Source organism: Phoca vitulina, unplaced genomic scaffold (assembly GCF_004348235.1).
Source record: "Phoca vitulina isolate PV1807 unplaced genomic scaffold, GSC_HSeal_1.0 scaffold12, whole genome shotgun sequence".
NCBI lineage: Eukaryota > Metazoa > Chordata > Mammalia > Carnivora > Phocidae > Phoca > Phoca vitulina.
Window position 1 is genome coordinate 48020181 of NW_022589715.1, and position 13950 is coordinate 48034130.

Consider the following 13950-nt stretch of genomic DNA (forward strand, 5'->3'; position numbering starts at 1 on the left):
ACCACCCACGGGGGAAGCGCCACGGGTGTCCTAGACTCTGCCCTCGCCTCCCCGTGGGCCGACTGCCGGCGCAGCAGACAGAAGTCAATTTCCCTAGAGGCCCCAAGTTAGTGCCTGGCGTTTCCCGGGCCGTGGGACCCGTGGGGTTAAGTGTGAGTCCCCGCCCGGCGAAGAGCCGAGAGTGCCGAGCTGGGGCGGTACCGACCTCGGGGCAGCCGGCCGGGTTAGAACAGAGAGGAAAGGCGGGATCCTCCACGAAGTTGTGTTCTCAGGCGTCCGCCTACGGCCACTGCCAAATCTTCTCCACTTCTGTCTCCTACTCCCTCCCCCTTTCCCTCGAAGACCGCCCAGGTCCAGAGTTCCTAGGATGGGGGCGGGGCGCTGTCCGCAGGAAAAGCCAAATCTTTGAGAGGCGCCCAAGCACTTCCAAACTCTCCCATCCCACTGGACCGCTCCTGGGCAGAATCTCTCCCAAAAACTGCAGACCCGGGAGGGCGCTGAAGACCCGGAGTGGGGGTAGGGCACCCAGGGGGGCCTCGAGAAAGCTGTTTCTTCCCCCTCGAGGTACCCTCCACCCTTCTCCCTCCTCTTCCTCCCAGCACCGCCTTAAGCAGTTCCCCGCCTTCTCCTCTCCCCTCTTTCCTCCCCACCTCGATCCTCCCCTTTTCTTCTCCGGGCGTCTCCACCCCGCCCCCCCTCTCCCGTGTACGTCCCCTCCCTTGCTCTATGGGCGTCCGCCCCGTCAATCACCACCGCCGCCGGCCCCCGCCCGGTCCTCTCCGCCTCCCAGGTTCTTGGAGCGCCTCCCGCTCCCGTCTCGGGCCGCCCTCCGCTTTGCGCGGAGCCGGGCGATCTGTCAGCGGAGCCGGCCGGGGGGAGCCGCCCGACCCGCCGGGGCTCGGGTTACCAGTGACTGACAGCGTCTCCATGGCGAATAATTTGACTCCGACTATTGTCTGGCGCGGGCAGGCCCCGGGTCAGATAACCAGACCAATCAGGGCGCGGGCCGCCGCGCCTCATGCCCGCTTAGAATAATATTATTAAAAAAGCAGCGAGCGAGCTAGACGGGAGGGAGAGCGAGCAAGAAGCGAGCGAGGGAGCGGCGGGCGGGCGCGGAGCATGCGGAGCGGCGCCCCGGGCGGCCCCCGGGCTTGGACGAGGGCGCAGGCGAGGGGCGCAGGCGGCGGGGGCGCGGAGGAGCGCGGCAGCCGCGGCGGGCGCGGGGACGGACCGCAGTGACTCGGGGTTCGCCGGGAGACCGCGCGGGGCCAGGGGGGGCCGCCCCGCCCGCCTCTCGGCCCGGACGGCCCGGCGGGGAGGCGCCCATGCCGGACGGCGCAGCGCGGTGAGGGCGCGCGCGGGCGGGCGGGGACGCAGCCGGCACCATGTCCATGCTGCCCACCTTCGGCTTCACGCAGGAGCAAGTGGCGTGCGTGTGCGAGGTGCTGCAGCAGGGCGGCAACATCGAGCGGCTGGGCCGCTTCCTGTGGTCGCTGCCCGCCTGCGAGCACCTCCACAAGAATGAAAGCGTGCTCAAGGCCAAGGCGGTGGTGGCCTTCCACCGCGGCAACTTCCGCGAGCTCTACAAGATCCTGGAGAGCCACCAGTTCTCGCCGCACAACCACGCCAAGCTGCAGCAGCTGTGGCTCAAGGCGCACTACATCGAGGCGGAGAAGCTGCGCGGCCGGCCCCTGGGCGCCGTGGGCAAATACCGCGTGCGCCGCAAGTTTCCGCTGCCGCGCTCCATCTGGGACGGCGAGGAGACCAGCTACTGCTTCAAGGAGAAGAGTCGCAGCGTGCTGCGCGAGTGGTACGCGCATAACCCCTACCCCTCGCCGCGCGAGAAGCGCGAGCTGGCCGAGGCCACGGGCCTCACCACCACGCAGGTCAGCAACTGGTTCAAGAACCGGCGGCAGCGCGACCGCGCAGCTGAGGCCAAAGAAAGGTACGAGTAAGTAGAACTTCGGCGCCAGCTCCCCCGGGCTCCAGGGAGGGGGTCGCGGGGCGTGTGCACAGCCCCCAGGAGAGGCCTAAACTGGGTGCTCGGTCCCTGCCACGGTCCAGCTGCAGCCTCGTCTGACCCTGCGGCCCTTCAGGTCTTGTGGGAGACCGAGAGGGCAGAAATTTGTCCAAAGCGGGCAAAGCGATCGGGGAAGTTGTCAATTAACTCCCTGGTCGCTTGTGAACAAAAGTGGAGAGGCAGCGAACTTTGGGGCGAAAGCAAGACAGTGGCTGGATCATATGCAAGGGGGACACAGCTGGCAGGGTCTGACAGTCTTCGGAAGGACCGAGGGGTTCGGAGGGGGACTGTCAGGGCTGCAGATTTGGGGCTGCCTGTGCGAATTCACCGGCACTTCCCCGCACTTCCTGTTCGCCTTACTCAGCCCTAGGCCAAAGTGTGATTAGGGGTCAGGACTGGGATTGATACTTTCCTGGTGTGACCTGGATGTGGAAGGTCCTGGGCAAGAATATTCATTGTCTGGATATGGAAGTAGAAAGGGAGACTTTTATCCCGCATGGGAAGGACCAAGAGGAGCAAGACGATGGGGCGGAAGTGTCAGCTGTAGGAGAGCAAAACAGAAACACATGCCCCTTTTCCTGCCCTCTTGGACCCAGCAGTCCTTCCCTGGCCTGCCAGGCTCTTGACTCCTCTCCCCTCGGGCCCTACCGTCTTTAGTGGGGAGGCCGGTAGGTCTGGGGTAAACTGAGAGCAACAGAAGGCCTGGGAGTTGCTTGTCGTCAAGGAAACCAGGATTTCCTGAACTAGCTTAACAGTTGACCATTAGGCCCTTGTGGCTGCCAGTCTGTGGCTCCTCTGAACCCCAAATATGAAGAAGGAAATGGGAGAAAAACCGATTGTGGGAACAGAAATTCAGCCTGAGTGTAACAGCAAACCAAGACACCTGGGGTTGGTGGAATGGGGCGTGTGCAGCCCAGAGTAAATGATTAGGGTGGGGGGAGGTTGCTGAACAGTGGACCCAGATCTCTGGAAGTGGAAGGGGGGGCTTCAGGCCAACCCTGGCCTCTCAGACAATGAGGTTGGAGTATGTACAGTTGTAAGGTCTCCATTGCCAGCTATGTGGGAAGTTCCCTTCCAGGAAAACAGAAAGAAAAGGTCTTGGGAAGCCAGTGAGGAGAAAATCTACCCCAGATTCCAAATCTCTAGATCTGGTCGGGGCTGACCATCAAAGGCAGAGCAGGAGGTGGGTTCTCCCTCCTGGGGTCCCCCTCTTCCCAGCCTGGCATGCATCCAGACTCCTGAAGAACTAGGTTCTCAGACCAGGCCCCAGGTGAGGGCTGCAGAACCCCTCAGTTTCTATATGATGGAAAAGTCTAGGCCAGGATTAGCAATCCCCTCCATGCTTCTCCCAAGGGCTGCCCTCCGAGCCCCCAGCTTCTAGCCTCCCAGCCGAAGTTTGCACTGTGCCACCAGGGAAAGGGAGTGCTACATCCTCAGGGCCTTGTCCTTAGGCCCAGCAAGGAGAGCCCTCACAAGACCTGCCAGGTTGGAGCTAGAAAGAAAGGACCCTTAGCTCCAGGAACCTGACCCCCAAAAAGAGATTTCCCTTAAGGGGAGGTGAAGGCCCATGAGATCCCTAACTTCAAATGGGGTCCTCAGCCTAGGCTCTAGGGGCCCTCACTCTCCTGGCCCCACTTCTACTGAGCAACCCTAGCTCGGGGAGCCAAGAATCTGAAAATCCAGGCATCTTCCCTTTCTCCCTGTCTCCTTCCCCAACTCCACTGAGCTGCTCCCTGGGCCCCTCTCCTCTGGCAAAGAAATGTTAGAAACTCAGTGAAGGGGGGAGGGGGCCACAACGTACAGAGAACAGGAAAGATATTCAAGAGGTTAAGAACAGAAGAGGTGGGGGGATAGAGACGGCACGGTGAAAAGGATAAGAGAGAGAAATCTTGTATTGACCGATTAAGAGAACTGGCAGAAAGCGCGAGAGCCCCAGGCCAGGCCGAGAAAATGGTAGAAACCAAAAACACCCGCAGGCAGCGCCGGGCGGCTCTGGCGCGGAGGCGAGTGGCGGGGTCTGGCTCCGGTTGACGCGGCGGCGCAGAGCGGCCTCGGTTTCCCCCGTTGACCCGGCTGCTTTGCTCCTGCATTTGCAGGGAGAACAGCGAGAACTCCAACAGCCACAACCCGCTGGCTGCGTCGCTGAATGGCAGCGGCAAGTCGGTGCTAGGCAGCTCGGAGGACGAGAAGACGCCGTCGGGGACGCCAGACCACTCATCGTCCAGCCCCGCGCTGCTGCTCAGCCCGCCGCCGCCCCCCGGGCTGCCGTCCCTGCACAGCCTGGGCCACCCTCCGGGCCCCAGCGCCGTACCCGTGCCCGTGCCGGGCGGAGGCGGCGCGGACCCTCTGCAGCACCACCACGGCCTGCAGGACTCCATCCTCAACCCCATGTCGGCCAACCTCGTGGACCTGGGCTCCTAGAGCCCCGCCTGCTCGACGCGCTCGCCTTCCAGGCCTGGCGCTGGGGACCGGAGAGACGGTGTCGGGAGGGCGCCTTGCGCCGGCGGCTCCACCAGGTACTGAAAGACCCGCTCGCTGAGCGGGCAGAACCGCCGGCCCGGGCAGGGTGGATGGCTCTTTGGTTTGGTCTTTGTCCGCCGGGATTTGTTTTCAACACGTTGCTTCTGAGATCGTTTGGAGCCCTGGGACCCGGCCTTGAACCCGCGAAGGGAATAAATTATACATTCTCATACTCTCTCTCCCGACCTTCTCATCCCTTCTTTCCTTTTCCCTTCCCTTCCCTTGCCTTCCTTGCTCTTTCTTCCAGATCTTTTCCTTTCCTTCTCTCTTGTCCTCTCTACCTCCCCTTCTTGCTTTCCCCGTTCCCCATCCCTCTATATTTCTGGCTTGTCACCCCTTGGTAGGTTTCTGCTTCTCTGTTTCTGTTTTTCCGTTTCTCCCCTGGCCGGCCCCTTGCACTCCTGGCCCCAGGGTCTATACCCCTCAGCCTTTCTCCTCGTGCCTGGACACCTATTTGCGTCCTCCTTCCTCACTTTCCTGGGTGGACGTGGCAGGGGAAGAGCAGAGGAGCCAGGCCTTCTCCAGAGGCCCTGCCCGGGGTTCAGTGGGGCTGCAGGTGTCAGCTGTGCTCCTAGTAACTTACGTGCAAGAGAAAGGACCGTGGCACGGAGGCCTCTGAGCATGTCCCAGCCGCTTGCCCCTCTCTTTCTCTCGGTGAGGCCCGCCACGCTCTCTCCTCTTCCTCCTGGGACTGTGGTCACAGTGCTCCCGGCAGAGTGTGCCTCCCGAGCCACGGACTTGCCGTCTCCCTGTTACGCCCTCATGTGAATGTTCTTCGGGAAATATTTCTGCTTTTATTTTATAATAAAATTAGAAATCATAAATATATATATGGATATATACCACAAGGCCCGTGATCTGGGAGTGCAGCAGTGTCTGATTTCCCTACAGGGACTCGACACCCCGGGTGGACCGTTCTGGGCAGCGATGTCCCAGGAGCCCCAGAAACCTGGAGCCGCCTTCCCCCATACACGTCGCTTGTATCAGCCCTAAGGTGAAGGGACTGAAAACTCTGAAACCTCCCCCCTCCCCCCAAAGCCCTCCGCCCCCTTTCCTGTGCGGGAAGCTCCCTGCAAAAGCAGGAAGGGGGTGGCCTGCTCCTCTTGGAGACTCTTCTCCCCCATCAGCGGAGCAGGGCCCTCACCCTCCTCTTTCTTCATTTCGGGGATGAGGGTAAGAAAAGAGACGCTGTGTGCCGAACAAGGAAGGGACATATGTCTGGAGATGCCAAAGCTGGGGAACAAATCGGGCCACGGAGGTTTCCTTAGCGGTGGTCGCAGTCCCTAGAACCTGGTGGGACGCCCTGGGCAAATTCGCTGGCCCCAAGGGCAGCCGCTGAGCCAGTGCAAAGCCCGGGTGGTGCGTGTGGACGTGGAGTAAAGGTCTCCAAGCTCAGAAATTGGTCGTTTTGGGACGGTGATGAAAGGATGGGGGAGGAAGGGAAGTCTGAGGAGACTGGGGAGGCCCGGCCGGCGGGCGCGTGTTCTAAATAGGAGCAAGAGGGCACCAGGGCTTAGCCGGTGAGGCCGAGGGAGGGGGGCGCACCTCCGCACATCGAGCACGGTAGGTTCCTCCGTAGCGGTGCATTAACCTGCAGCGCCCTCTCCCTTCTGGGGGACCCAGTCCCACCTCTCCCCCTCATTAAGCGACCCCTCTAAGCCTATCCTGCCAGATCCCAAGCGTGCAGGACTCCTCAAGGAGGAAGTTGTGGCTTTTGCGTCTCAGGTCACCCCGGGCTGTGGGTACCGAACATGTTCCTCCTCCGCGACCAGGACGCTTCTCGGCTCAGACATGCCACCTGGACCCCACGGGAAAGAGAGAATGAGGCGCTCCTCTGACGGCAAGATCCTAGAGTGCTCGGACACTTTCCTCTTTGGAGGCTTTCCTCTCTGATGAAATCAGCGTTCGCAGAAGACCCTTTTGCGCATACTTTCGAAGTACCTTGGATTCCTTCCCGGCCGAGATTCACGCAGCCGCACGGACAGCTGGGCAGGCTCACTTGGCTCAGGAGGCTATGCCTCCCGCCTTTCCTCTGTGCAGGCCTGAAGGTCAAGGGAATCGCCAGCAGGCTGAGACTGCTCCGCATGGGCCCGACCCTGCACCGCAAGAGGAATTCCAGCCCTGGCAGCTCGCTCCGCCTCTCTTGGAGGCTCTGCTCTAGAGGACAACCCAGGTCCCCCCAGGAGCAGATCTATGCTTACAGGGTCCCAGCTGCCTGACCTTCACTGAGTGGCGGAGTGAAGAACCAGCTATTGCCTGAGGGTCCGGAGAGGCTCAAGCGACCATAGACGCCACCTTGAGTCAGCGGAGCTGAGCCACCAGCCCCAGGCTTACTTCTGGGAAGGGAGGAAACACAGTAGACCCTGGAGCCCACATCACCCCTACCTGCCTCCTATTTTCCACACTCCCACTCCCAGGGAAACAGGATCTGCGAGAACTCTCACAAGGACACCAACATACACATTCATCATTCGATTCACTGGGATTGAAAGGCCGTTGTGTGCCAGGCCCTGTGGATGGCACCAAAAACACACACCCTTTCACACAGTGGCCACGCAGGGAAACACACTGGATGTCACACACGTTCACACACACGAGCAGAGAAGCAAACACACAGACTCTCAACTCATTCTTAGAGACACAAACACATGTCTTCGGGCAAAACCTAAACACTCTCTGCCCCAATATACATGAGATACATACCCAAATGAGTCTCTCCCACACGTAAGCTCACACACACAAACACAAATACACATCATGCTTCTCCCCAGTAGCATACAAACCCACACTCACACCCGTGCCCCTACCAGCAGCCAGTCCTAGTCTATCGATCTGCTGGGGCCAGGGCATGGCCGCGCAGCGAAGCTTGCCTTGAAGGTCTCAGTGGCTGGCCCCCAGGGAAAGAGATGGTCCTAGCCGCAGGAGGCAGACGCTCAGAGATCCCACCTGTGGCACCTTCTGTCCGGGGCCCAGGTGGGATCGCTGGAGGTTACCGGGAGCTCTCACCGGCCAGTAGGGGGCAGGGTGCCTGTCCTGGAGCTTTATTCCGGCACAATCTCGCTACTTGTTGCAACTTCCCTCTTTCCCTCCCCCTTGGAAAGCTAACCCTGAAAATATTTACTTAAACGGGAAACTATGCAGAAGTTCTGAAAATAAACCCGAGCAGCTACTCACCCACTGCATAAACCTATAACAAGCCAGTCCTCCATTCCAAGCTCCACTAGACCCAGTGAGAGGTTGCTGCGGGCCCCACGAGAGTGTGCCAACTGGACATAACTTTTGCACAGATGCTGCCAGATGAATACAACCGCTCCCCCTAGGCGTCCACCAAACACAGTTCCTAATGGCTGCGTCACCCCTTCCCCGGTGGCAGCCGGAAGCCAAGAGTTTTGCTCTTGTGACCATAAAGGACACAGCGCTGGAAGCACAAGTCTCCCTCCCTTTCTGTTCCCCTGACCTTGTCCGCCTTTCATTTGTTCCCAGCGAGGTTCCATACCCATGCAACCCCCGAAGGTGAAAATGAATGAAGAAGGTAGAATCCAGCCCTCCTGCGCCGACCGACTCACCTGGGTGGGGGCATAAAAGCCAAGGGCGGCTGAGTGCACAGGGGAGCCAAGGGGCTCGCTGTGCCTCCTGGGCAGTCTTCTCCCCTCACCTCACGCTCGGCAGCAGACCTGGCTGGGATGTGGTCCTGGCCCAGACCCTGCTGTTCCCACCCCAAAAGTGCATCTCAAGGGAGTGACAGGTCTACGGGGGGGAGCAGGTGGTGATGACGGGCCACAAAAGCAAAAGTTAAACAGAGCCAGGGAGATCTGAGGAGGGAACACAAGGCTACCGAGGCCTGGATTGTCCCTAGTGCCTGTAGGAAACACCATTTTGGTGTCTGGGAAAGCAGGGATCAGCCAAGTGGGGGTGCGGGAGTCAGGACCCAGGGAATTTGGCCTCCACAACCCCACCAGTGCCCACCTCTTGCTGGAATACTGCTGGGGTTCCTGGTGACATGCAAGTGTTTTTGTGTTGAGGGGCAGGTGGAGAAGGGTCGAGGAGGGTTTGGGCTCGTGACTGAGGCCCCTCCTTTTTTCATGTTGCCCACCCCAACCGTGGGGGTGGGGGGGCATCCGTAAGCTCGGGTCACAAAGCTGCGTAGGGCATCTGGAAATGGCGGAGACCCCGTGCGTGAGGATGTACTGGGAAATGTGAGAAGGCCTGAGACAGCGTGTAGGCGCAAAAGGGTGAAAAAAGGCGCTGGTGTTCGTTGATGGGGCCGACGTGCGCCCTGGGAAGCTGGCTGTTTTTGAGTACATAGGTGGGCGGGTGAGACAGAGAGGTCTCTTGGCAGGTTACGCCCGCCCGTGCGCTCCCGCTCGCAAGGGAAGGCTCCGGGGGCTGGAGGAGGATCAGCCTCTCCTCTCACGCCGCCAGAACCCAACCGGGCGCAAGTGGGTCCTGATTCCTAAGCCAATGCGGGCGGGGTGGGCCGGAGGGAAGGACGTTCCCTCTGTCGTTGCTGCCAGGGGCCGGACAGTGGAGCTGAGCCTGGGCCCCAAAGATCTCGAGTCCTGGTGTCAGGGTCAAGGCCTCGCTCGCCGCCTCGCTCGCCGCCTCGCTCGCCGCCTCGCTGGAGTCTGTTCTTGAAACTCCGTGGGTGTCTGTGCGACTGGAACTCAGAAATGGCTTCTGGGTTGCGGGGATGAATCGGAGGGAAGAGAGTCAGATTGGGTGTCCCACAGTGGGGTGAGTTTCACAGTTTTCCCACAATCTCAGCAGCCGGGCTGCTCCCCTTCCAGGTAGGTGCCTGCTCCTGGCCGCCCGGCCGTGGAGAGAGTCTAAGTAACACCGCGTGGATGTGCCTGAAGAAAGCCCCCCTTCCGAGGCCCGACAGGCGCCCCTAATTGCCCCAAAGTCTCCCTTGCTTGGAGGACCCACAAACCCAACAGGCTGGCCCAGGCTCTAGGCAAGGCTAAATGGACAGCTCTCAGCGGCCCAGCCCCGCCGGAGTGCCTAGCGCGTCTTCACTCGCCGAGCAGTGCGTACGCGCCGGACTGTGGCGCGCTACGGGCAGAGATCGCGCCGCTCCGCCTGCCCCGCGGCCTCCGCAGCCCCACCAGCGCGCTGGGTGCCAGGCCCCGCGCGGCCGGCTTTCGGCTTTGGGCGCGAGTAGCCCGCGCGCTGCTTGGAGTCCCGCGAAGCTCTGGGGCCTGCGGGCCGGGGAGCTGGGAACCGCGGGGCTGGGAAGCCCCGTTCCTCCGGCCCTTCGAGCTGGCGGTCAGGCGCGAGGCAGAGACCTTTGGGACGTGCCACGGGCGACAAAATCATCCGCTACTGTGCCATCCCCAGTAGCCATCCTCTGCCCGTCCAGGGCACCCAAGACCCGACCGGCCCACACCCGGGCTTCTGCGGCCTGGGAGTCAGACCAGAGCCGCTCGAGTTCCCATAAAGAGAGTGACAGGTCAGGCGGGAAGGCAAGAGCCGCAGCGGGGGCGGACCTTGCCGACCTACCAGCCCTCCACCCCTTCCTTCAGCGTCTTTCCCAAGGGCATGCGTTGCTCTGCCCAGCCAGGCGCTCCCACTAGCTGGAAAGCTCACTGCGGGCAGAATTATCCAGGTAACTTGCCCCGGGCCATGAAAACACAGCTCCATGGTGACTTGGTGGTCCCCGGAGTAACAGGTCATAACTGCCATTTCTTGAACGCTTACTACGCGTCAGGCACTTTGCACACCTGGTATCTGTTGCATTCTCACGGCGGCCACACAAAGAAGCTATTATTACTGGTAGATGAAACTGAGACGCCGTGTTCGGGAACTTGCCCAGAGTCGCGCACGTTACAGCGGCAGGACTGGCATTTGAGCCTGCTCTCTGCGAGTCGGCAGCGCACGGTCTTCCCAGGGTAGCGGCTGGGCCGAGCGCGGGGCCGGGGCGGCCGAGGAGCGCGCAAGGGACTCCTGCGGGGATCGGGGCAGCGCCAGGCCGCCCAGAAACCTACGACGAGGACTGGCTCCAGCCTGAGCTGCGGCAGCGGAGCTCGCAGCCTCGTGACCCGCTGCGGTCCGGTGAAGAGGGTTCATCTCCGCGAGAATGGGGATAATTGCGCAGGTTCCCCACTTGCCGTCTACTACATAGACGGGGCGCACCGCCTACCACGGAGGGGGTTTACACCGGTGCAAGTTACTCCGTAGTAAAAATGGAACTTTGGGATCCTAGGATCAGCCTGCTGCTACCTCCCTCTTTGCCCTCCTGAGACTCTGGCTCCGTCTCTGCCATTCTGCTCGGGAAGATGACACCGTTTAGGGGACCCTGAGGGCTGAGACGTGAGTCTTGGGTGGGACGCCCTCCTCTTTTTCCACCCCCCCCATTAGCTCCGCGTTGCGGACAGAGTTCTCCATGGGGGGGGGGGCAGTAGGTGTATTAAGGCGTCACTTTATCAACATGGATTTACCGGTGGGGTGGGAGGAGGTCAGAAGGGACAGAGAACCCAGACTGCCTTCTAGGACCAGAACTGACCATGCGCATCCCGCCCTTCCCCCAACTTAGGCCCACGGAAGCCCCCATCCCCTTCTCCATCGGCAGAGATGGTGGTGGTAAAAGCGCTCCGATTCCACCTGAGCTAGGTGATTCTTTCAGTCTCAAGATAGGGCATATGAAATAGCCTATTGTTGCAAGGCAGACCCACTGGCGACCCTGGAAAGCCACCGGGAGACACCTGAACTGACGGAGGGAGGTCACCGGTCCAAGCCTGAGGAAGGGAGTGAGCGCGTGAGGGTGGATCGAGGCCCAACAAAGGAGGCCAACTCGGAAATGTCAGGTATTCCTCCCTTTTCCTCCCGAGGGAAGAGCCTCAGCCCAGTAGGGTGGAGGTAGGGGGTTGGAGGGAATTAGAAAAGGTGAAGTCAAACGGTCTCTAAAAGCAAAATACTCTAGATATTCCTAGCATGTATGTGGCACTCTGTAGGGTGTCACTGGTTTCACAAACTCCCTATCATTTAATATTCTCAATTATATAAGGTAGGTAGAAAAGTAATTCTTATCCCCATTTGACAGATGAGGACATGAGACTAAGGAAGGTGTTCTGTGTGGCTTTCCTGAGGTTCTTCCCTCTACACTCCATTGTTGAGGTGACTTGTTTAGTTTGGGAGAAATAGCAGGGTACCAAACCAGCCCAAAGAGTAAAGATTGTTCCCCTGGGGTTGGGGGAAGGATGCAGAGAGATGGCAGCCATCATGGATCCTGGAGATCTAGAGGCTGCTGCAGAGACTTAAAGCAAGTGTACTTCAAAATCTGAACAGCCTATCCCTGCAATCACTAATGGGAATGCCTGAAACAGGTCTCTCTGGAAAGGCCACTTCCCTACAAGAGAAGCCTGAGGAAATGGGCAGAGCTGAAAACTAGAGCTTTGTTTTCTCATTGGGCTCAGGACCTGTCAGTTAAGGCTCCCAGCAAATGAGTTGAGAGCCAGAAATTTTCTCAGAATGTAAGAATTTTGTGGGTGATCCCCAAAGGGCTGTAGGCTTTTTAACTGGAGAACATGGGAAGAGACTCAAGACTTCTGTTTACTCCGAAAGACTAGCTCCTGGTGTCAGTTCAGAACTGTAAATGAAGAAGTCAAAACTCACTTTATCATTTACTTATTATTCTTTAAAGGAGTAGGTTAAGCAGTCACCCTGAAGGCAAATAATATTACATAGGAGAGATGAGGAGGGGGGTTAGGGACAAAATAGAAGTGAAGACAAGACTTCAGAGAAAGGATGAAAGTCCAGAATGGTTGGAGCCAACACAGGGTCTCAGGGGTTAGGAAGGGCAGCCGGAAATGCCTCTCTCCCAGGAGACCAGGAATCAGGAGGGCTCAGGGAGGTCCCAACGGGCAGTGTCACATCACTCAGAAGCAGCTGGGATGGGTTGGGTGCCAAACTTGAGACCAGAAAAGACGAAAATCCCACCATACCTGGTAGCTGGGTCAACAAAAGTCTGCCTCACACTCAAAATCTACCCAACACAGGTAGGTTCCAACCCTAATCGATCTAAGGCAAAGGGGGAAAAGAGACTGTATTGCTCATGGATATAAGTAATACATGCCCAAACATGAACTTATTTCTCACCCACGCAACAGTCCAAGAGGGGTGTTTCTGACAGCAGGTGGCTTCCCATGAGGTGATTCATAAACCCAGGCTCCCTTGTCAGGTGGCTCCACCCTCACTTGGAACCTCCGAGTCCTTTGCATGCAGTTGCTGGTAGGGTAGGGAGCCTGGGGGATAGGCATGGGAGGTGGGGGGGGCAGGTTTGGAGTGGTGCACATCCGTTCCATTCATACCCCACTAGATGGGACTTAGTCATGTGACCAACCCAACTGCAGGGGAAATCAGGGAATGGAGCTACCTATGTGACTGGAAAGAAATCTAAGGAAAATGATTTACTGAGTCTGTATGAAGAGTTAGTCAATCTCCAGTGATTTTAGAACAGAGAAATCAGTGTTCTGTAAATTTTCCTTTTTCTGAGGACCTGTATGCATTATTGTTGCTGCTTTTACTATTACGGTTGGGGTTTTGTTTTTGTTTTTTGTCTTGCTAATCTTGGTTTTTCTGTAGTGAAGAATACCTGTGGAGATACCACTCCTACATTACAGACCACACATCCCTTCACTTCTCTGGGGCTCAGTTTCCTCATTTGGTGCACAGTGTATTAGGGTAAGGTTCAGCTGGATGTGATGAAAAAAAAACAAGAGTGGTTAAGCATAATGGAAGATTATTTCTCTCACACATCAACATCTAGGTAGGCAGTCGAGCATAGGTGCAAGCCAAGCTCTTCCTACTTTGTTGCTTCACTGTGCATGACCTCAACTTCATGCCCAAGATGGCAGTAATATGGAGGAAAGAATGAAGAAGGTACAAGCCATATGCTCACTGTCTCTTTTTTTCTTAAAGATTTTTTATTTACGAGGGCGTCTGGGTGGCTCAGTCGGTTAAGTGGCTGCCTTCGGCTCAGGTCATGATCCCAGGGTCCTGGAATCCAGCCCCGCATAAGGCTCCTTGCTCAGCGGGGAGTCTGCTTCTCCCTCTCCCTCTGCTTCCACCCCCACCCCGCTCATGCTCGCTCTCTCAATAAATAAAGAAATAAAATCTTTTAAAAAATAAATAAAAAGATCTTTTATTTATGAGAGAGAGAGCACAAGTTGGGGGGCGGTAAAGGGAGAGGGAGAAGCACACTCTCCACGGAGCAGGGAAACTGACATGGGGCTCGATCCCAGGACCCTGGGATCATGACCTGAGCCGAAGGCAGACACTTAACCAACTGAGCCACCCAGATGCCCATGCCCGCTGTCTGTTAAGAAAGATTTTTAAAAGCTGCTATACAACATTCCATTGGCCATAACCTAGTTACATGATCACACTGAACTGCCAGGAAAGATACGAAATGT

The 13950-nt window shown here is 58.2% G+C and overlaps 1 protein-coding gene across 1 annotated transcript; it reads left to right on the forward strand.

Annotated features, from left to right (window-relative positions):
- Positions 1–1385: 1385 nt before the first annotated feature.
- SIX2 (SIX homeobox 2) lies at positions 1386–4607 on the forward strand. Its single transcript, XM_032411217.1, has 2 exons — positions 1386–1945; positions 4117–4607. The coding sequence occupies exons 1-2, from the start codon at positions 1386–1388 to the stop codon at positions 4439–4441; spliced, it is 885 nt and encodes a 294-aa protein (XP_032267108.1). The 3' UTR covers positions 4442–4607.
- The last annotated feature ends 9343 nt before the right edge of the window (positions 4608–13950 follow it).

Bases quoted from the DNA above. Each gene is read 5' to 3' on its own strand.
- SIX2 (XM_032411217.1), top strand. From the start codon at position 1,386: ATGTCCATGCTGCCCACCTTCGGCTTCACGCAGGAGCAAGTGGCGTGC. The intron at 1,946-4,116 runs GTACGAGTAAGT...CTGCATTTGCAG, and splicing joins GCAGCTGAGGCCAAAGAAAG to GGAGAACAGCGAGAACTCCA.